General features: G+C 34.8%; 1 protein-coding gene across 3 annotated transcripts in view; it reads left to right on the top strand.

The window, feature by feature from the left end:
* PSMD14 (proteasome 26S subunit, non-ATPase 14) overlaps window positions 1–21,426 on the top strand; it is a 46,712-nt gene that overhangs the window by 18,174 nt on the left and 7,112 nt on the right. For all 3 annotated transcript variants that reach the window (XM_005485244.4, XM_005485245.3, XM_074548607.1), the window contains 5 exons: window positions 4,300–4,371; window positions 4,696–4,815; window positions 5,948–6,018; window positions 6,984–7,134; window positions 18,965–19,072. In XM_005485244.4, the coding sequence (XP_005485301.3) occupies window positions 4,300–4,371; window positions 4,696–4,815; window positions 5,948–6,018; window positions 6,984–7,134; window positions 18,965–19,072 (522 nt within the window). The remainder of the gene's footprint in view (window positions 1–4,299; window positions 4,372–4,695; window positions 4,816–5,947; window positions 6,019–6,983; window positions 7,135–18,964; window positions 19,073–21,426) is intronic.

Here is a 21,426-nt window from a genome sequence, read left to right as displayed (position 1 = left end):
CTTTTTACAGCAGTTATTTAATTTTAATAATTACTGTATCCAACTTATACATGCATGGTTGGGAAAAAGAATGTTCAGTATTCCTTGCAGTTTCCAAATCTAATTTTTCTCCAGTTCTCCAAGAAAGAATCCAATAAAGCTGTAAGTATGCAATGTTCACTGCTTTGCAGTGAGATGGACAGTCTTCTAAAACTATGTAATGACATAGCTGTCCTTTGAATATGATAATGTAACCAAAAGCACCAGCAGCTCTTTTGCATTGCAGACACAAACGCTTTCTTGTCTGGGTTCCTGATACCAGTTAATTTAATTTGGTGCTGTGCTTCGTAAGGCTGGTGCTTCTTTGTTAAAGTTGGCAGGCAGTGAAGTTTATGAACAGTGGTAATAGCACATGCTGTGGAGGGTCAGTGGAAAATATTTGCCTCCATGTAGAGATTAGCTAATAAAATCTTTCTTCTTCTTTGCTTGATGAAAGAAATGCGTAAACTTTTGTGAAAGACTACCAGAAACAGGCCAAAGAGATCTCAAAACACACAACTCATAGGTGGCTCCCACATACTGTGTAGCTAACACGCAGAAGCTGGGGCTGGCACTCCAGGGCTGTGTTACATTATCAGCCATTTGTGGAAATGGAGGTGATCAGAGATGGAAGAAATTGGTTCCCGTTTCCAAACGTCTCTCTTTTCAAATCATCTAAAGTCAAGTAAACTACTTGGAAGACCCAAGTTCCATTTGGCTTTATCTGTTAAATCTTTGAAGGTTTTATGATAAGAATTTGATGAACTTTGGTTCCATTTCTGTAGAAATACTAATGTACTAATGCATTCTGTCTTTGATAGAAAAATAATGTGAGACTTGACCTATGGATCATGCCCTCCTCAGGATTCCTGAATTTCAGTACTCTTTTGAGTAGTTCATTGTAATTGATACTAAAAACAAAAGAAGGAATATTAACATGAAAATGAATACACATAATTGGTACGGTGCAATGAGGACTTAAGTTTTCCCATAATCTAGCTGGTAATTAAAATCTATAAGAAGAACAGAGCAGATGGAAAGGAGATAGTGAGGTCACACAAAGAAGCATCAATGACCAAGGAAATACTTGGTATGTGCTGTGTATTTATAAGATGACTGAGAGTTAACAAACCTGCCTTGTGTACTACCATTAGCTAATTTTTACAAGTTCAGGTAAATTGGTTGAACTACACAGTAAGAGTGGAAACTCGTGTTTGATATTTTTACTATGTCTTGCATGTGCTTAATATGAAGCAGTGAAGTATGCTGTTGATTCCTCCTAATCCTTAATGTAGTAACTTCTATATCTGTTTAAACACATTTAGCATGTAAAATCCTTCACAGTGAATACTATGGCTTTTAAAAAAACAGTGAAAGTTAAGCAAGTTGGCTTGCACCAATGAAGAATTCCTTTATGAATTAGCAGAGTTTCCTATGCTGAAAATAAATTGTTGACTGTGGGTGCTGGCAATGGGAATTCAATGTAAGTTTTGAAAAAAAACCCCTATTTTATCTCATAGAATGCCTAAAGATTTGATGAAGTATCATATTAGGTATGCCCTCTTCTGCACCATCATCACAGTAAAAGAGCATTTGGATGCTCGAAGGAATATAGAAATCGTAAGGAAATACAAGGAACACCCTGCTTTAGTTCCTACCTTCACTTAAACTAAAGGTGATTCATCTGCCTTGTTACAGAAACAAAATATGTTAATATTTGTTTTCTCCCTGTAAGTGGTGAATCTACTGACTGATCTCTAACATGAGAAAAGTTTTGAATAATAAGCTTTTATAAGTTGAGGGCACCGGCAGCTATATAGAGGACAGAGCTTTGATTAATGCTTCAGCTGCAGGACAGGTGTCAGTGTGATTTTAACAAACACTGGAAATTTCATAGAGGAGGGCTCATCCAAGAGCCACAGTCTGTGGAGTAAGCTTCAGTTCAAGCCTCTTGATTTTTGAGAAGGTAGTCTCAGTCAAAGAGCAAGATTAGCCTTCCAGAAATCATGGGACCGTTTGTGCTAATCTGGGGGAGATTTTTATTATTCTGTTCTTTATTTTAAAAATTACTGCATGGTGTAACGGGATGGTTGCTTACAGTGAAATGCTAAACAAAATCTGGAACAAATGTAGAATGCATTTCTACACAGCATGGGTATTAGGGCTCTTCTAAAGAACAAGCTTACTAGTTATTTTTATCTTCCTTTCAGACCTCTGGTCTACAACTGGTGGAAAATTGGGAGAGCATTATGTACGAAAAAAGGGTTTGGTTAACAAGCTAGTAAGTTACTCAGGTTACTTAGGCTTTTTTCTTTGCATTGAGTAAGTGGAAACATGAGTCTTTGTGCTTTCAAAATTCTGAGCGAACACTTCTAAGTGAATAGACTTAAAGTAGAAGAGATAGAGTTTAGAAAGTAAACTGACATGTTTATGGAGAAAAAAACATGGGAACAGCATTGCAAGATGTTTGGGCATTTGAAGCTTTGCCAGTCAATTTAATTGCAGAAAATTTGGGATAAGTGATGCAGGTGCTCTGTCCATCTGGTTCTGGGCAATGTTCTAAAGAGCTGCTTTTAGTGTGTTTCAGTGCGGATGCTAGAGGAGCACATCTCAACTGGAGCATCTCACTTTTGGGCTGGGGCTAGGCCAGGGAAATACTTGATAAAGGGGTGAGGTTGATGAAAAATGGACGGACCTTTGGTGAGAATACTATGGAAGGTGAAAAGCAGGGAAACCTGCTGGAAGCTTGCTGATGACAAGACTAGAGTGACAGAAGAATTAGGAGTGAGTAGTAAGAAGTGAGGAAAGGCAAATACTGAGAGATGATGGTCAGCGGTATCAAAGTTGGAAATAGAGGTTTGAAGCTTTTAGGAAGTGGGTATGGTTGACAGATCCATGCGTATATGTGTTTCAAAATACAAAGATTGGATTCACAATACAAAGAGTGGATATAGAACTCATAGATTAATTGACTTTAAGGGGGAAAACCCCCACAACTCAATTTTCTTACTGTCTTTAAGGCTTTATTCTGAAGACTGATGTTTTCCTGTGTGTGTGAAAATCAGAGTATGCAGAAAGGATAATTCCTGTACAAATGTAATGTGTTGATTACTTAAGTATCCAGTTTTATCTTCAGGAAGTAATGGATTGTGTTGATCGCTGTGTCTTGTTTGATGTCATGAGGATGCATGTTGTGTTGAATTTTTTCACTTGAAGTGAAAAATTAAGAATTTATTCAAAAGTTTTTTTCCCCCAGTTTTTCTTATAACTGTTTACTCAAATTTCTAAATCTTTAAAGGGTTCAGTAAAGGCACCATTTTTCCTCTTTTAACTTGATAATGGAGTATCTTTTTTTTTTTTTCCATAGTTGCTTTGTTGCCCCTCTAAGTTTGCATCACCTCATGCAGAAGTAAGCTATGTCTTTTCAGTGGAAATTTGGTAATGAATGTGCTGTTAATTGGCTGCAATGAGGGATGCTCATGTGGAATTCTGTATATAACAGCAATATTTCTCTTGTTCCTCAAGAAAGGGACATTTAAACTGCTGCCTCCTGTGTTTTTCAATTTCAACAGTACACAGAACCTGTTTCAACCAATCATTCACACCTGGGACAGTTGTGCTAATTTTTGAATAACTACTCATAAGGCAAAGAGCAAAGTATTTTGTTCACAGCTTTTCCACCTAGGGATCAGAGGTCCGTTTTTTCTCTCACTGTACCAGTGTATCTGCAAAGTACTCCCATAGCCTTTATCTGCAAGTCCTCTTTAGCTGAAAGCTGATGAAGCAAAGGGAAATTGCTGTTTGTGTTGGTGCCAGTTAATCATGCTAGCCCAGCAGCATTTACATTCACACCACTGTAAGAAACACATAGTTAATTGGAGAACTGGCCATATTTTACAGCTGACGAAGGTTAGCATTGCAGCAAGGCAGACTAATGGAAACTTATCTGACTCTTAGTCTGAATGGCTTGTAACAGGTTTGTATCCAGTGTAACACTTGCCTGCTTTATATTTGACTGGCTGTGTTGTTTGGGGTGGGGGTGACAGGATGATGGCTGGGTGACCTATTACAAAATAGAGTTAGTGACAGAAAGTGCTGTAAACACGGGTTTGGGGATTGGGTGTGCAATTTTTTGTTTTGTTTGTAGCAACTACATCTAACTCATTAAGTCAATTGCATATGCATTTTTCTACAAATTTTGCAATATGCAAAACAAAAGAAAATATTTAGAAACTGCAGAATAACAATGATGATGAAAATAATTGTTTATTCTTTTTACAGGGGCCACCAACAGATGCTCCTGCGGTCGATACAGCGGAACAGGTTTATATCTCTTCCCTTGCACTGCTGAAAGTAAGTGTTCTGTGTACATACATGTCTGGATATAATGCTGGAGTTAGAGCACCTGGCAGCAGTCCAGAGTTAATGGACTTGTGTTGCCTAAGTGCTGGCCAGACTTATTTAAAAAATAAATTAATACTGATTGGAACCCTCAGAAACTTACTTTAATTAGTTCTCTTTTGTTAGGTTTGTTTTTACTATTTTATGGTTTGTTACAGTTTCCTAAAGTGCTACAAGTTGCAAATTAGCTAGAGATCAACAAAGGCTGAAAAAACTACCTCAAATCAGACTTGAACCTTCGTTTAAACATATGGTGTCATTTGATCTTAATTCCAGATGTTGAAGCATGGTCGTGCTGGTGTCCCTATGGAAGTTATGGGTCTGATGCTTGGGGAATTTGTTGATGATTATACTGTGAGAGTGATTGATGTTTTTGCAATGCCACAGTCTGGAACGGTGAGTTTTTCGCATCTGGACCTTGATAATTTTATTTGCTTATTTGTTTTTTTTCCTTAAGGTAAACATATTTTTTAAATGTTTTTGTGCTTTACCTCATTGAAGCAATCTGAAGGTATAAGCTGTGAGTTATAATACAAACAAGTCTAATGGTTAAAGGATTTCAGTAAAAAGAAATGTAGCCAAAACTTCTTTTTGAGCAAAGGCTAGTACTTAAGTGTGAATAGCAATATATGCAGATATTGTGTCCTTTTTATGTATAAATATATGTATTACATGACTTATAAGACTTGTATTACAATGTATTACGTGACTTATAAGACTTATAATTTGGTAACTTTCAAAACTCATGTAGTATGAGCCAGCAGAAATATTCAAAATGTAAGAGGTTACATTGTGATGGTTCTATATACTTCAAACTTGCTCTCTTTGCCAGATCTTAGTTGCATGTCTCTTAAATGATAGTTCTGTGATATGAAAAAAAAAGTGTTTAAATTTTGAGTAAGAATATCCATTTTATGAACAGATTAAAGAGATGAAGAGTCAAGGGGCATAATTGGAATTTATGGTGCTTTATTTCGTGTAACTGGAATGAAATGTGCTTGAAACAGGCATGGGATAATTCCTTTGTTACTCAGAGCTGCACTCCATGAAATTTTTAAATTCTTTTGTCCTGAGTTTACTCATGTGCATAATATAAAAATCTACAAAAAGTCAATATGTGATATTTATCTTGAATAAAACGTGTAGAGCTGAACTTGGGACAAACCACAGGCCACGGTTTGCAGACCAAACAGAGGAGAAAAGAGTGATTTCCTACACCTATTTAATCATGTTTACTTATAGTGAAGATTACTTCAATAGCAATTCAAAACATTCTTTCAGCATTTAAAAATTCACATTGAAATACATTTCTAAAAATTATATTTTGCGTTTAAGGGTGTTCTGTCATGTAGTACTAAAGTATTCAGGTTGTCTTTTTAAACAGATGCTTATGAATATTTTTGTTTGTGTGAAGTTACATGTTAAAAGATAATACTGCTTCATGTACAGCTACTATGATTTTTGTCTGTCTTTTAATAATAATGCTTCACGTACAGCTACTATGATTTTTGTCTGTTTTTTAAATCAGGGTGTCAGTGTGGAGGCAGTTGATCCTGTATTTCAAGCAAAAATGTTGGATATGCTGAAACAGACGGGAAGGTAAGGCACTGTAAAGAGGGCTGACAGTCACAAGTACTCCCTGCACGGTTTTTGAAGAAACGGCTGGCTTTCTGCAAAACTTGTGATCTAAGGGCTATTAATAATGTTTAAAAATAAGTAATTGCCCCAAAAATTAGGTGAGTAGCATAGCATGTAATACAGTCCCCCTCATGCATTTCAATTGTCAGGAGATTGTCACTCCTGTTAAATCTACAGCTTTGATTATCACCCAGAAAGATTAGAATGCTGCTCAGTTTAGCATTGGCGATTACTACACAGCACCTGCTTAAAAGATTGATTTTTTGATGTAACCCTTGAAATAAAATTTTTTAAATTTTTGAAGTTATAGCTTACTCATGAACAATTTTAATGAAATGGAAAATAATTTTGCAAAAGATCCTAGTATTTAAGCAAATTTTTATTTCACTCCTACCTCTCAACAGTTGTCGTCTGCTTGCTAAAATTCTTTTACTGTGGGAAAAACTTCAAAATTAATGTTAGCAAAAGGCTCAGCAGCTGAACAGAACAGTGCAAATTGCTTTTTGACTGAGTTCCTAGTTCTACTGCTGGTTTAATTGATATTTAATCCTTTCCCACCGTTGGTTCCCGTTGTCCATGTCTGAAATGGACTTTCTGCCGTGAAAATTCAACCTTCGATGCCAAGGAGTTAAAGAGTAGATATTTACTCAAGTGCTGAAAGGGTAAAAACTGGTTCAGGGAAGGTGTGGTAACAGGGTGAAAAACTGAAAGCATGATCTACCACTGCTAATGTGTATCATTAATGATAGCCCTCTTTTGTCTCATTTATTCATGTCCATGTTTTCACCATACTATGGTGAGTAATTTAAATATTACTAATGGTGTTTTTTTCACAGCTCATCATAATTTATGCCCTGATATGTTCCTGTTTCTTCTTGTGATAAGTGTTTATGTTTTTAAAAATCTCAATGTCCTCTTTGTTTCAGACCTGAGATGGTAGTTGGTTGGTATCATAGTCATCCTGGCTTTGGCTGTTGGTTGTCTGGTGTAGATATCAATACTCAGCAGAGCTTTGAAGCCTTATCAGAAAGAGCTGTTGCTGTGGTGGTGGATCCCATTCAGAGTGTAAAAGGAAAGGTATAGTAGGCTTGATTTTTATTTTTAAGGTACTTCAGTAAGATTAATACAGAAGCACTGTAAATATGTGTAAGTACTTGATTTTTGGAGGCCCATAGCGAAAAAAAAAATTAAAACAAAAATTTAATTGTAAATAAAAAGATCACTTCCAGTTTGTTCTGCAGCTTAGATAAGTCGTCCTTAAACAGGCTGGAAGTCTTTGATATTGTCAGTACACATAAACAATCACAATCCTCTCTTAATATTTTGCTATTCAGGTGTCACTCAACAGGTTTACAACTAATAATCCGAATATACATTGTTTTATATATTAAATTTTAGCTACAAATTCTGAGATCAATTACTAACAGACTGGAATAAGTTCAGCCCCTTAACATGGGTACTAAGAATGCATTGATTTACAGGCATTGCATATGATGATTTTTATTAAAACTTCTATTCCAAATGTTTTGGGCAATAAAACTTTACAGAGGAGTTGATATCAAGCATTTGAATTTTTGAGAAGCGTGCAGATAAATGATTAAGTACGTTAAATTATTATGAAAAGAGATTTTAACTTGCAAAGCATATTGGGTTATAGTTGTCCTTTGTTGAAATCTCTTTTGTTCTTGTTTAGTTCTCTTTTTATTTCTTTCTAGCCCCATATGCCATTTTCCTATTTCCTGCCTCATGACAGCAGGGAGCAGCTCTATTATCACCTTCACAGAGCTGTCTGCAAATGTGAGAGGCAATTCGATTTTGCTCAACCACAGGGAGAGTGGATTAGAAAAACTACAGAACGTACAGAAATTGGCTAGGTGGTTTACTGCTTTAAAATACTGCTGAGGTGTTTTGTTTGAGCATGCACTCCCATTGTACTGTAGAATAATTATTGAAATGCGTCATGGTATATATGGATGATATTCATGTAAATTTATAAATATTTCAAAAGTGTTCATCTTCTATAAAACTGTACTGTCGTGTTTCCTGTGAGGCAGATCTTATTAAAGATACCAAACACTATGGGTTCACTTAATTTCGTAGCAGAATGTTCTGAAGCTACAGTTGCTGTTTTGGTTGTTTTGTTTATTTTTTTTAATTCTGAATTTTATAGCAAGTACGTTTATGTAACAGGCAATTGAAAAATTGTTAACTTCTGGTTGTTTGGAAGATATTAGACATCTGTAGAAATTTTGTTCCTTTATAAATTTCTTGAAGAGTAGAAGAAAATACAGGAAGTCTGGGGGGCGGGGGGGTAAGATGCAGTAGAACACTTAATTATTCCTAACTTATTTTTCCTAGAACTTTTATTTTCCCACTCCAATAGAAATGTTGAAATAGGATTCTTTTTGTTTTGTCAAAAAATAATGTCAAGACTATTACTAGTAATTCATTTAGACCTCACTAGCTATTAAATCCATTGAGAAGAAAAGCCTCCTAATAAGTCACACTGCACACTTGCTCACTAAGTGCTTCTTTTTATAATAATTTTATTGCCACTGTTGTTTGACATAGTTGTCTAGATTTGAGATCTTTGAGATCCTCAATAAAGTAATCTTTGGCATATTTATTTTGAATGTGAATAAATTTTTGTCCATCTAAGCATTTCTCAGTTACAGCTGCTCTTATGGCATTGCTGCCAGTACTTGAGATTACTGGAAGTCTTGTAATGTTTGTTTTTCATACACATTTTTAGCTGCTACAGTCAGATTAAATTACGTTCTCAGGTTTCATGTTAAAAAAAATTTACATCTGTCATGTTTCTGGCAAGTGCATCCTTTAAAGCTTAGAAATAAAAAGAATCTCCTAAATTATGAATACCACTTGTAATTAACTTCTTGATTTGGAAGATGTGGAATGTGTTCGAGTTTTATGATCCTGGTTGGCAAGATCACTTACACTGAAAAGTGTTTGGATTGTCAATGAACTGAGAGAAGAGCAGATATGTTATTGTTCAAGGGGGGTTTCTCAGGTGAGGTTCCAGTGCTTCCTGTGCCTGGGTAACTTATCATGGCACCCAGAGCCTCTTTGTGTGCTACAGAGCCCGAGCTCAGCCTATTTCAGCAAAGTATCTGCATTTGCCAGCATGAAGAGCCACTTGCAGAGGTAATTTTGCTGGTGTAGTAACCATTATACTGGTGAGCTTTAGCTACGTGAGTCTGAGATCATTACTCATTATACCTTGTACTAGCAGCACTGTCTGGCAAAAAAATATAGTGAACATGTGGCATAGAAGATTTTAATATGGCATGTTTTGTCTGAGATTAGATGTATTTAAAAGCAAAGCCCAAAATAGCACATTAGCTAATTTTAAAGCTGCCTCAGGGCAGGTCCATGCCCATATAAATTGCCATAGTTTATGGTCAGTGAAGCAGTCATGGCTGTGCTAGTGAAGAATAACTGGGGCAGAGGTTATTTTCATGTGTCAGGAAGTTGCAGTGAATTCTGATGAGGAATCTCAGGTTCACCCTGACTAGCTAAAACATTAAAAAGCAGTTTGCCCTGTTACTGTAGAAAATGCAAACTTGTTAACTTCTTTGTTAACTGCCTTGTCTCCATACACATTTTGTATGTAGCACAGGGATGTATGATTGCAGTTTAAAAATAAATATACCTGTAATTCTCATCAGTTAAAAAAAACAAACCAGTCATTTTATGTCTTAAAGCCAATGAGCAAAAATAAAAAGTCATATAAAATCCTTATATAAAAATAAACCCCCTCGTATAGATCTGTGGATTAAATGCCAACTGCTTTAATGACCATTTTAGGTCTGGGATATTTTTGCATAAATATAGCAGGACACATGAAGGACAAGTAATTCCAAATTGCTTACATACATATTCTAGCATACAAATTAGGTTTTTTCCATGTCTGTGTACCCTATTTTGCAATATTTTGGCTAATAGTGCTCTAATTGTCTGTAAAATAAACTCGCAACAGTACAGTGAGTTTTAACTGAAGGTCAGTGGTCTCAGAACCCAGAAAGGAAAAGCATTGTTTTGACTTTTTTTTTTTAGCTTGATTTCTTTGAATGAAGTCAAAGTAAGCATGCTGAAATATGGCCAGTGGGGCAACCTGGCTAGCTGTTGTTTCATTTTATACTTATTAATAAACTTTTCTTTTATCCCCTACAGTTTTCCAATCTGTGCAATGGAAGCTGTAATACATATTTAGAAGTAATACATATTTCACAGAAGCAGTAATTTCATTAAAGATCTGGAATAAAGCTAAATATTGACATTTCATATTTATTTCCAACATACACTTTGAAATGTCTGTACAGAGAACCATAAACCTTTGCCAAATGTTAAAAATAAATGTGGTTTTTTGGACCTTAACTTAGCAGCTGTTCATCACCTCTTAAGGAAAATATGACTATACTAAACCCAGTGTAACATAGTAGCTTTAACTCCAAAAGCATTAACTTACTGCATTGCACTCACTGTATTGTTAAATTAATATTTAAAAAAAAAAAAAGGGTGGTGTTTTCTTTTTTGACCTGTTTAAAACTTTGGATCTTTCTTATAACAAAGCCACCATTTAAAATGTGTTGTTCTTCTGAGAGAGTTAACTGTTTTCCCTTGATTAATAATTGCTTCATAAGATCAATAAAATATCCAAAATTGTCAGAAGTCCATTTTGTACATCTGAGAAACTTGTTGGCACTTGTGGTGTGTAGCAGGGTTGGTAGAAAAATCTCCTACTCATACAGCAAACTTTCATTTCTGTTAAACCATATTTTTTTTCCAGCAAGGTACTATATGTAATATTTGTAGGAAGATCTGTTGTTTTATGGCAAAATTCTTTTTTTAATTGTTTGCTGAGGAAAATAGTTGTCTTTCCAATAACTTTTTTATAAATTCTGTTTCGGTTACCTCGGACAGATAGAAACAAAAATGCTGTGCATCTTAATCTTGTGCTTAAAACCAGATCCTGCCACATTCATAAGAGGATTTTGCTGTGGTACTTTATCCTTATCTTAAATTCATTCAGATGGTAAAAGAAAATAAATATGCACATTTGGGTAGCCTGGTAAATCAAAGTAATTCTAGTTGATCTCTACAGATCATTTAACCCAACTTTGTGGTGAGCACAGTTTCAACGTTGAGTTCAGACCAGCTCTCTTAGTGTTTTGTCCACTTGGGTCTTGAGGTTCAACAGCCTCATGCCAATTCCTGTTCCATTATTTTATTTTTCTTGCAGTTGGTTTTTTCCCTTTGTATGCATATGGTCAGCAGCTGCTCTTTTCAGTTTATTACTATTGTCTCCTGCCACATTCATCATTGAAGAACCTTGTCCTGTGGTCCAAGCAACCTCTTCAAGAAGTGGAAGGTTTTTTACTTCAAAGAGACAGAATGTGGGCTGTACTCTGAAACCATTTTGTGCAGGCAGTTTCTTTTTATTGGTAGTTGAAAATTGCTTTCTTTTGTTCAGCTTACGAGATCTTTAGAATTTTATTCAAAAAGGAGTAAAAAATGTGCTAAACTTTATAATTTGTTATTTTACTAATTTTTGAAGTAGCAAAAAAAGTTACTGTGCTGGAGGGAGAGAAAGATACATGCTTGTTTTATCCTCCTTATACAAATGAAAACCCTGAGGAGAGCTGGAGGACTTATTTCAGCAATCTCTCCCCTTTTTTGTCCATTGGTACTTGTAAATCTAAGTGACAACCTGTGCATAATTAGTGATGTATAGGAGCATTACAGGTCTGTTAATACCTGGTTTCAGGTTTATTTCTCTTCAGAGTAATAGATGGTCATTCTGCTGCATGCTGACCATAAAAATGGTGATTTTCAAGTAGTTTTGATCTCTTGCTACTTTTATGTTCCAGTTTAGATTAAATTGCCTGTGTATTCAGTGTTTCAGATTGGTGACTTCTGTTTTTGTGCTGCAAATCTTCCCAGTTTATCAAGACAAATGTGTGTGTGAATGGTTTCATAATTTGGTAATTACTTGTTAGTCTAAAATACTGAAACCAGTAGCAGACAGCAATTTAACAATTAATTTCCTGAATATTGGAATTACCATCTAGCTACAAGATTTTCTTCAGCTGAGCATGTTTTACACCAGTTTTTTGAAATATTGCATGGCTTTAAAACTCCACTTTTTTATCAAAGTGCTGTTCTTTTTCCTTTGAACCTGTCTTTTTCCTTTCTTTGTTTGAATTAACCGCAGGATTTAAAGAGGCTTTGTTTTTTAAGAAGGCAGAAAAAGAGCAATCCTTGAAACAAGATGTGTGGAGACACTAGTGTAATGCCTGAAATTTAAAATATCTCATTAAGAATAAAGTTTGTGAGAAGTGTAAGCATATTGGAGCCACCTAACAAGACTTTATTTTAATATAACTAACTCCTCCTCCCCACGTCATGCACTTGTCTTGATCTTTAGTTTGACTTAGTCTTCCCTAGACAAAAATGAATTCAGCAGTCTTCAGCATACAATTAAAAATAAGTAACACAGTTGAATTAGTAATTAAAAGCAACTAAACAAAACAGTGAATTGACTGTATTGTCACTACTTTGGGGACATGTCTATTAATTGGGAACCATTATGCAGATAGCATGTAGAGGAAAATGTGTTTTAAAACATGATACCTACAATTTTGTCAGAATCTTTTATACCTGGAACAACTTCCATTGTTAGAACCGGATTTGCTAATACTTTCCTATTGTAAATGGAAGAATTTTAAAATGGATAACCTAACTTTGCAGTATGTAATTTTGATTGATGTATCAAGAGTACCTTTCTGGACATTATGCACAGTGTGTAGTACATTTAGGTACTCTCACAGTAATGTGCGATTTCTTCCCATTGACTGGACAGAAACATTGTGGTTTGCTCTAGCCAAGAGCTGAGTTTCCATAGGAGCCTGATTTGGAGAGTAAAAAGTTGTATGTTTGTGCTGGGTTTGATCACTGTTGATTCAGTAAAGATTGATGTTCCTTTGCTTGGAGAATCATATTTGTGGGAGATGAATTGTGTCTGCATCACAGTGTGGGCCACTTGGTGTTTTCAGTTCAGGCTGTGTAAACCTAGGCATAAACTACATAGTGTTATTACTGCCAGTGCACCACTGTTTTCTTACATTTTCTAGAGTGGTGATGCATATCCAGATTCACATATTTTGCATATTTTATCTCCTGTTTTTCTAATGGAGTGCTGAGATTGTTAGTATCAATCCTAGTGTTCCAAAATTTGTTCTGTAACGTCCTTTGGACTTCTGATTTAATTAAGTCATGTATGTTTACCTATTAAACCATTTACATAGGTTACTTGAGTTCATGCCCTTCCCTAAAACAGAAAGTTCTAAGACTTAATTGAAAAGTATTAAATGTTTAATTTGCTTTTGCCGTGGTGGATGTAGAATAGTCCATTTATCTTCATTAAAGCATATAGCTTTAAAACTTGTGGCTCAGCTACATGGGAGTTATGGATGCGTGCCCTCACTTGTCAAGATAAATGTATTATGCTGTAGTTCTCTTCCCCTTCCAGTATGGATATTGAAGTTGTACTGCAGATTTGACCACAAGTAAATAATTCTCCAAGGATAGAGAAGGAAAATGCACATACTCCTAGGAATATGTTTTCCAGAGCTAAAATTGACATTTTATAAATAATTTCCATGTTGCAAACTTCAAACTCACAATCACAGCAATTCAGTGATATGCATTTGGCATGAGTCAGTTTCAGTTCTTAGTGCTTTTCATTGGAAATGGCATAAAAAGTACGATTTCTTTGAATTTTTTATGTTGTGGGCTTGCAGGGGACAGAAGATGTTCTTCACTTGTAGTTGTCTAACAGTGCATGGCAGCATAAATAACGAAATGGTCATAAACCTGAGCTGCACTTCTCTGGTCACGTGTTCCATTTCATTTTTAAAGACTCTAGAAACAAACTAAGCAGTTGATAACAGGTCAGTTGCAGGTGATAAAAGAGATTTTAGATGGGACATTACTTCTTTTTCCACACCTGGCAGAACCACACTATATCCTTTGCAGTTGTCTTTAAGCACTGGTATGTTTGTTCATAAACATATGGCATAAACAATACAGCGCTATTTGAATTCCAAGGATACAATGCATTTTTAAAGATAGTCACCATATGCCATAGATTCTTCACTGGAAAAATATTGATGTTAAATTTTTTTTTAATTTAAACAATAAAGGCTGACTTATGCCTAACTGAAGTTTACCACTAAAATATAGTGGGACTTGAAAAACAAAGCTATTTCATTCAGTATTGTTTGGCTATTTAATATTGGAGGGATTTAAGAATCAAGTGTGTAAAGTGCTCCTCAATTAATCCTTTTTTTTAAATGCCCCACAAAGTTATGACAACTGTTTTAGAGTAACTGATAATATTCAAGTATTATCAGTATCTGATAGTAAGAAACTAAAGAGTGACAGCATTCACACTTTCAGGAGAAGCTAAAATAATCTGGCTACTAAATACCCTAAATTTTCGTCAAGCCATTATTTTTAATAACTGTGGAGACTATAAGAGGCCAGATTTTTGTCTAGGTAACAATTGAGGTGTCCAGTGCTCATCTTATGTTGTGAGTAAATTTTAATCATACTATTTATAGCTGTCCTGAAATTTACACAGGACATAATTGTATATTTTCTTCTTAAAAATAGATTCTATGGACTCTAGTGTGGGCTGTTGACCCCAGGCAAATGCTAAAAAAAATGCTGTATAGTTATTGTTTTTTAGATTATTATGCATTTTGAAGCTAAGACAGATGTACAAAAAGATGCAGTTTTTATTTTGTATTGGCAGCTTCCAAATATTTAGTATCTATTTCCAAGAACTGCAATTAGTAAAGCATCCATGGTACTGAAATCCACACATCCCACAAGCTAATTATATTTGCAAGGTCAGATTGAATACATATTTTCAGAAAAATAAAGGGTTATATAAATGTGTCTTCTACTTGGCTGTTATATCACAGTTTGTTGATCTGGAGTATAATGTGTACAATTCACAAATTTGTCTGATAACAGAAAGTGGTGTGTGATTGTGTTTATTTTACTAACCAGTATATTCACAGCAATCACTTCCAAATATCTCTCCAGTAAAGATGTGTTAATTACAAAACAGACAAGGTCTTCTATTATATTAAAGCTACTAACAAGAAGACAGCAGGAATCACACATGTAAATAGCATCATCAACCCCTATTTTAGTCCTCTGTTTTGATCTGTGAGTTGCGCATAGACCAAAGGTGCTATTAAAGACTCAGTATATGAAATAGGCAGCATTATATGAACAAAATTTATTCAACAAGAAAACAGACCTTTAACATGAATTTAACAAGCCTGAGAAATTATAAACTCTCATATGCTGCAGATTCATGCAGTGATAATAAACAAAAAAGGAAAGTAAGAGGTTTCCTTAAGCTAGCCAAACTGCTAATGGTTTTGTTATAAGCTGTCTGCTGTTGAAATGACCTCTGAAAAGTCTGGAGACACTTACACAAGGAAAAATTAAATGGTCAGAGTGGTGAAAGAGTTGCACTATGGAAGTGCATTTAAAAAAAATTACCTTCAAATTTCTGGAAAGCATCCCAATAACATAGACTTCTGGTTAACTTTTTAATGTCTTTTTAGGAAAGGAATTTAGCATGAAGCTTGGAAACAAATTTTTACTAGAAGAATACATGCTGTACTATATTACATAGGTAATTTAAGTACAATGAAAGCTTAAATTTTTTGGTTGGGAAATACTGACATTTTGCAACAAAAATCTAAGCAACAGAGTGGTGGTTTATGCTGGGCTTAATTAATCCTTAGAAGTTCTTTGTTCAAAATACTGTGTCTAAAGTTTCCATCATAGAATAGGGGGTGACCATGTTTCTGTCATCAGTCTGCATCATTCTGTACTTCGAAATACACAAACCTAGAGGGGAGACTTCAACTTGTACACACCTCCAAGTGCTCACTGGGGCTTTTTTCTTGGATCTTACTGTGGCATAATTAACACCTACTTCACCCATTGCTCATTAGTGCACTGGACATTAATGAGTCTATTTATTTTTATGTAATCCTCTAAAGGCAGGACTGATTTATGCTCACTATGAAAAAAGCAACTACATTTCATAGAAATGAATATGTAGAATTTATTGTGGTATTTATGTTTTTATTGTGTATTAGGTCTAAATTTAGCCTCCAGGTTGCTGAGCATGTTAGTTTCTTTAAGATGGTTGCTATAGTGATAGCAGCAAATTCCTTTAATCTTAGTGTAGTTAAAGTATTTAGTTACTATTGGTCATCAGAGTGCAACTAAGATGAAAAATAGCATTTGCACATCTACTTTTTGTACCCCTCTGAGATTGTAGGAATTGTAATTTTGTCCCTTTTAAAAGCATAATATTTGGTACTTGTGATTTCAGATTTTCATACTGCTTTCTGTTAGATTTATATTTGTTCTACTTAGGAAATACTTGCATGTCATTCCTTCAGGAAGAGAAATAGAGAGTGCAGTGTATTCCCATGCTGCTTGTACCCAAAACATAATGAGAGTTAGTTCAGAATTAGTCAAAATTAAGATGTTTGAGCAATATTCAGTATCACTCAGAACTAATTCAGGAATTTACACATATATTTTAATGTGAAATTTAACTAATCTGAAAACTCTAACCAAAATGTTGAATTTTCTTGCAAAAAAAGTTTAATAATATTTTTATTTTACATGGCTCAAGTGGCAAAACAAGTCTGTGCTGGACAATGCCGTTCTTTCTGGATAAGCTCAACATTGTCTAGTAAAGTTCTCAGTTAAATTCAGGTCTAGAAGCGGGGCTGTTAGTAAGCTATAAAGCAACTCCTTGTCATTCTGGTATACTTCCAAGTTCACATCTCTTGCTCCTCAGGGTAAATTTTTGCTTGCTTAGGTTTTTTTCCATTATCTGGCTAGTCTCTGGAGAACTGCTGGTGTGCTTTTTTGGTTTTTTTTTTACCTTGCTTTGCTTGACTTTTTAATTTATACTGTTTGTTATGGTTGGGCATTTCCAGATGTTGATATATTAGAGCATCTGGTTAAAATGGAATATGAAGATACATACAAAAGCTTGTCACAAGTGTTCTAAGATAGAGAAAAATTGTAAAAAATGAAAAAAAAACAATTACTTCTTATGAGAAGTAATGTATAGATATATAATGACTGTTTTAAATATTTTTGAGAATTATTCTAAATGTAATTCCTTTTTCTGTAGCATTGGCATCAGATAGCATACTTCTGCTGCATTCTAAATCTGAATTGTGGCTTTTTTGTTGTCAAGAAAAAAAATCACTGGTAACTCACTTTAATTGGGTCACAACTAAACATTAATAAAGAAGATCTTTTTTGGAAGGATTTCTGCAATCAGTTTGAAGACATGGCATATGCAGGTAGATCTGGCCAGCAGCTGAGAGACCAAGCAATAGCCCTTAGTGGCACTCAGTCAACACCACTGTCTCACTTGGGTCTCAAAAGTAAATCACAACTGGTGATAAGTTTGTGGGTTTTTTCTGTTTACACCTGAATTTTTTTTTTTTTGTTATAAATACTTGCCAGTTAATTTCATTTCCACATGAAGGACCTCAATGTTTTTTCTTCTGATCATAAAAGCTACACATTATTTAGTTATTAATATTTGTGTAAATGAAAAGGAAAATGCTGGAACAAGGTGGGAGAATGTGTCACTTTCTCTGCAGATTTCTGTGACAGTGGTTGATTTCTTGTTTGTTCAGCATAAACAAGGTCCAAGTCTAATTCCTCAAAATATCAAACCAGCCATTTAAATGCTTCTGTTGTCCAACTCATAGCACAGAGGAGAAAAGAATAAAAATTATTATAGAAAAGCTGTTAAAAGGAGATTTAAGTTAATAACTCTAAAAATATGCAGACAAGATGCCTGCAAAGTCTGCCTGGCACTGTTTTAGTGGATGTGCAAGGCTGTACCTGCACTGGTCCAGTTAAAAGACTGGAACCTAAACAAGAATTATTCTTGCAGTTACAAACCTGTGCTGGTCAGCACACAGCAAGAGTGGGTTTGAGTGTATTGTTGGTAGGTTCTTAGGTCTGTCTCAGCTCCTATAGGTTTTGGACAGGAGTGGGGGTTTTATTGCATGGGACCATGAATTTCTCTTTGCAAAAATTTTTATAGACAAATTTAGCACAGGGCAGAGTAAGAATCAGTGATGGGTTTACATTATTTGCAATCAAATAGCACTGAATACTGCCTACCGTGTACCTTTAAATCATAAATGACCTTGGTTTTCTTTTACTCTATTTTTTACTCCTGAGCATGACACTGACAAGGACTTTTTAATCCATCAGACAGTTTATAGACCCTTTCGTAGTCACAAGAAGCAAAAAGCATCTGACTAGAAGGGAATACATGGGGCAAGTTCCTTGCTGGCTATAATTTTGTTGTCATTTCAAGTATTGTGGTAGTATAATTGATGTGACAGGACTGGGCTTTAGACTTGGTCCCTTAGCTTGTGCTCACTTTCAGTTTTAGTCTCTCTCTGTCATTCATTTTGATTGGATAAGATTTAGGTGACAAACATATGCATAGTTTTGAGGCTTAGAGTAAGTGCACATAAAATTCAATATTATATGGTGATATAATGTATATAAAACTTACAGTTCCATGGAAAAGGTAATAATTGGTGTCACCTTACAATACAAGGCAGTGTAGTGTGCTGATCACATAGCCAGCAGGAGGTTCTTTTTTATTAATATTATAATTAAATGATTTTCTGGATAAAGGCCAAAAACAGATGAGAGTTGATTGTGCCTTGTCCACTGTTGCTTGGCTCTATTGCTTGCATTTTCTAAAAAGAATTGACTTGACATCTTGTTTTTACAGGTTGTTATTGATGCCTTCAGATTGATCAATGCTAATATGATGGTCTTGGGACACGAACCACGACAAACAACTTCAAATCTGGGTCACCTAAACAAGCCATCTATCCAGGTAAACCCAGTGCTGCTAGTCCTGTAAATTGCAAGATTTATTTATCAATTTTTGGGAAAGGTACTTAAAACAGTACGTTACAAATTATTTATTGTTCACTCTGTTGCATTTTTCCACGTGCATTTATAATTGATGTGATTCATCAATGGACATGTGTATGTGAGGGGTTTAAAACTGAGCCCTAAATTACCTACCCAAGTGTCAATGCATGTATTTAATGTGTACAGCAAAGATTGAAGTATAAATTTATGGAAATGCAAACTTTTTAAAGTGACAATAGATGACATAACATGTGATGCAAGACAAGTGCTGTTTTCAGTCCTGCTGAAAAACTGCTGCTTATCAACATCTCATCTTTCTTCAAGTTAAGTTACTCAAAATAAATTATGGAAAAAGGTTTCTCTTTTTTTACTGTAAGTTTCTAGAGGTTCCTACTTATTATGTAATCTAGATTAAACCTTGTGTCTTAAATAATTAATCCCTGATTTTTATGTAATGCAGTAATTTGCTGAAAAAATGGTGGAGGAGGATATTCAATGGATAAAATGGATGCTTGATTGGTTTCTGCTGTAATGTTTCTTTTGAATACTCATTTGTGAAACTTAAATATTCAAAGTTTGATTTCTGAAGTTGACTTTCACTAAAAAGACAAAAGTTTTGGTCATCACTGAAGTAAACTTTATTTTGAGAAATACCTTCTATCCTGTAATAAGTATCCTCTGGAGTGATTAATGCTTTTATCTCTGTCCTTCTTCTGCCTCACTGTTTTTTCCTTTAAAAACTCTTCCCCCATACTGTGGATTCTAAAGGCATGTGTCCTCAAAACCATGAAGCCCAGTTCCTGCTTTTGTTTCCATTACTTGAACAATAAAAGTAATATCTTGCTAGGTAAACATCCAAGAAAAAGACCATCCACTAGTCAGAGCAGAACTGAAATATTGGCTGAATTTGTGCTCTGAGAGAGCCGTTCTTTGAGAGGTCCTAGACCACCATATGCTTATCTGGTGAAAGATAAGTTGGTTTGGTTTTTTTTACTACTACTACATTGAAACTCTTTGCTGTTAATAAAAATGCTGGCAAAAAGGCATCTTAAAATTAAAGATTATGTGCTTCAGGCTGTGTTTTACTTTTGATTTTTGAATTGGTCAAAACTGCAGACAATAATGAGTATGAAATAAGCAGCTAATACTCTTGATTGGATGTAGGCAAGCCCATGCTTGCATGTTTCAGGGCTTTTCTAACTGGGCTTTTCTAGACCATGTGTAATGCTTTCCCTTGGAAACCCCTGCAGTATTGTTCAGCTTCATTATTTTAAGATCACTGTCACTACAGCGTGGCATATTTTGGCCATGGGATTTTGGGTTTCTGTTATTAAAATGGATAGTTTTTGTTTGTGTTGATTTTTTGCAAGCTAGCAATGAGCTGTTGCAAATGTCACTGTTATGATAAAAATCATAATTTTAAATGGTGCTCTGTTCCTAAAGCTGCAGGAGCTCTTGCAGTGTTGTTTTACTTTTATTTTAAGCCTTGAATAAAATTCTGACCCAGCTGAGGACAGAAGCAAACTAAATAATGATTTCAGCTGGGCTAGAAGCAGGAATTACTTAGAAGACCTTACTTAAAATCTCAGGAAGAAGAATAATAGAGTAGTACATGCCTTGGCTTCACTCCCTTTTTCTGCATTTTTTTTGAGTTCCCTTATCAACAGCCTTTTTTACAGTTGTTTACCTTTTACATTTGCCCACTCTTTTAAAGGGTAGTTTCTGGAAGGGGGGAAGAAAGGGAGAGGATAGTGGGAGAAGGCAGACCTGTTTGTCAAACTTTAGGAACTTGAGGAAACTTCCTAAATATCTACACATGAGTTTATGCACAAACACCAAAACCTCATATGCAGTCGTTTTGAGTGGGATAAGAAAATGGAAATTACTTACAGTTAATAGTTAAAACTATAAATTCTGTTATTGATAATAAAATCTGTATTTTACAAGCTTAATTAAAATAAGTTGCACAAGTAATGGTTTTATGTAAGTGCTAATTCTCGTAACTTTTCAAATAGTTTTTTATCCTTGTATATGTGTTTGCAATAGAAATCTATTTAAAATGTATGTATGAAAACATTTTCAGCTTTCATAGAGATAATTTTGTAATGCTGAAATATTAAATTGCACAGGATGCAAATACACATTCATTTTGTGTAGCTGTAAATATATATTAAATTTAAATAGATGGATTGCTTGAAACAGAAAATTTATCACTAATTCAGCATATTTATGTATGATTTATTCTATCTTGCTCATAAATGTAAACTTCATATGTGAAATTCTATTTGAAAGTAGACTCTATTAGTTGTGATG

The sequence above is a fragment of the Zonotrichia albicollis genome, chromosome 10 (genome assembly GCF_047830755.1).
Source record: "Zonotrichia albicollis isolate bZonAlb1 chromosome 10, bZonAlb1.hap1, whole genome shotgun sequence".
Lineage (NCBI taxonomy): Eukaryota > Metazoa > Chordata > Aves > Passeriformes > Passerellidae > Zonotrichia > Zonotrichia albicollis.
This window is presented reverse-complemented; position numbering and strand designations above follow the sequence as displayed.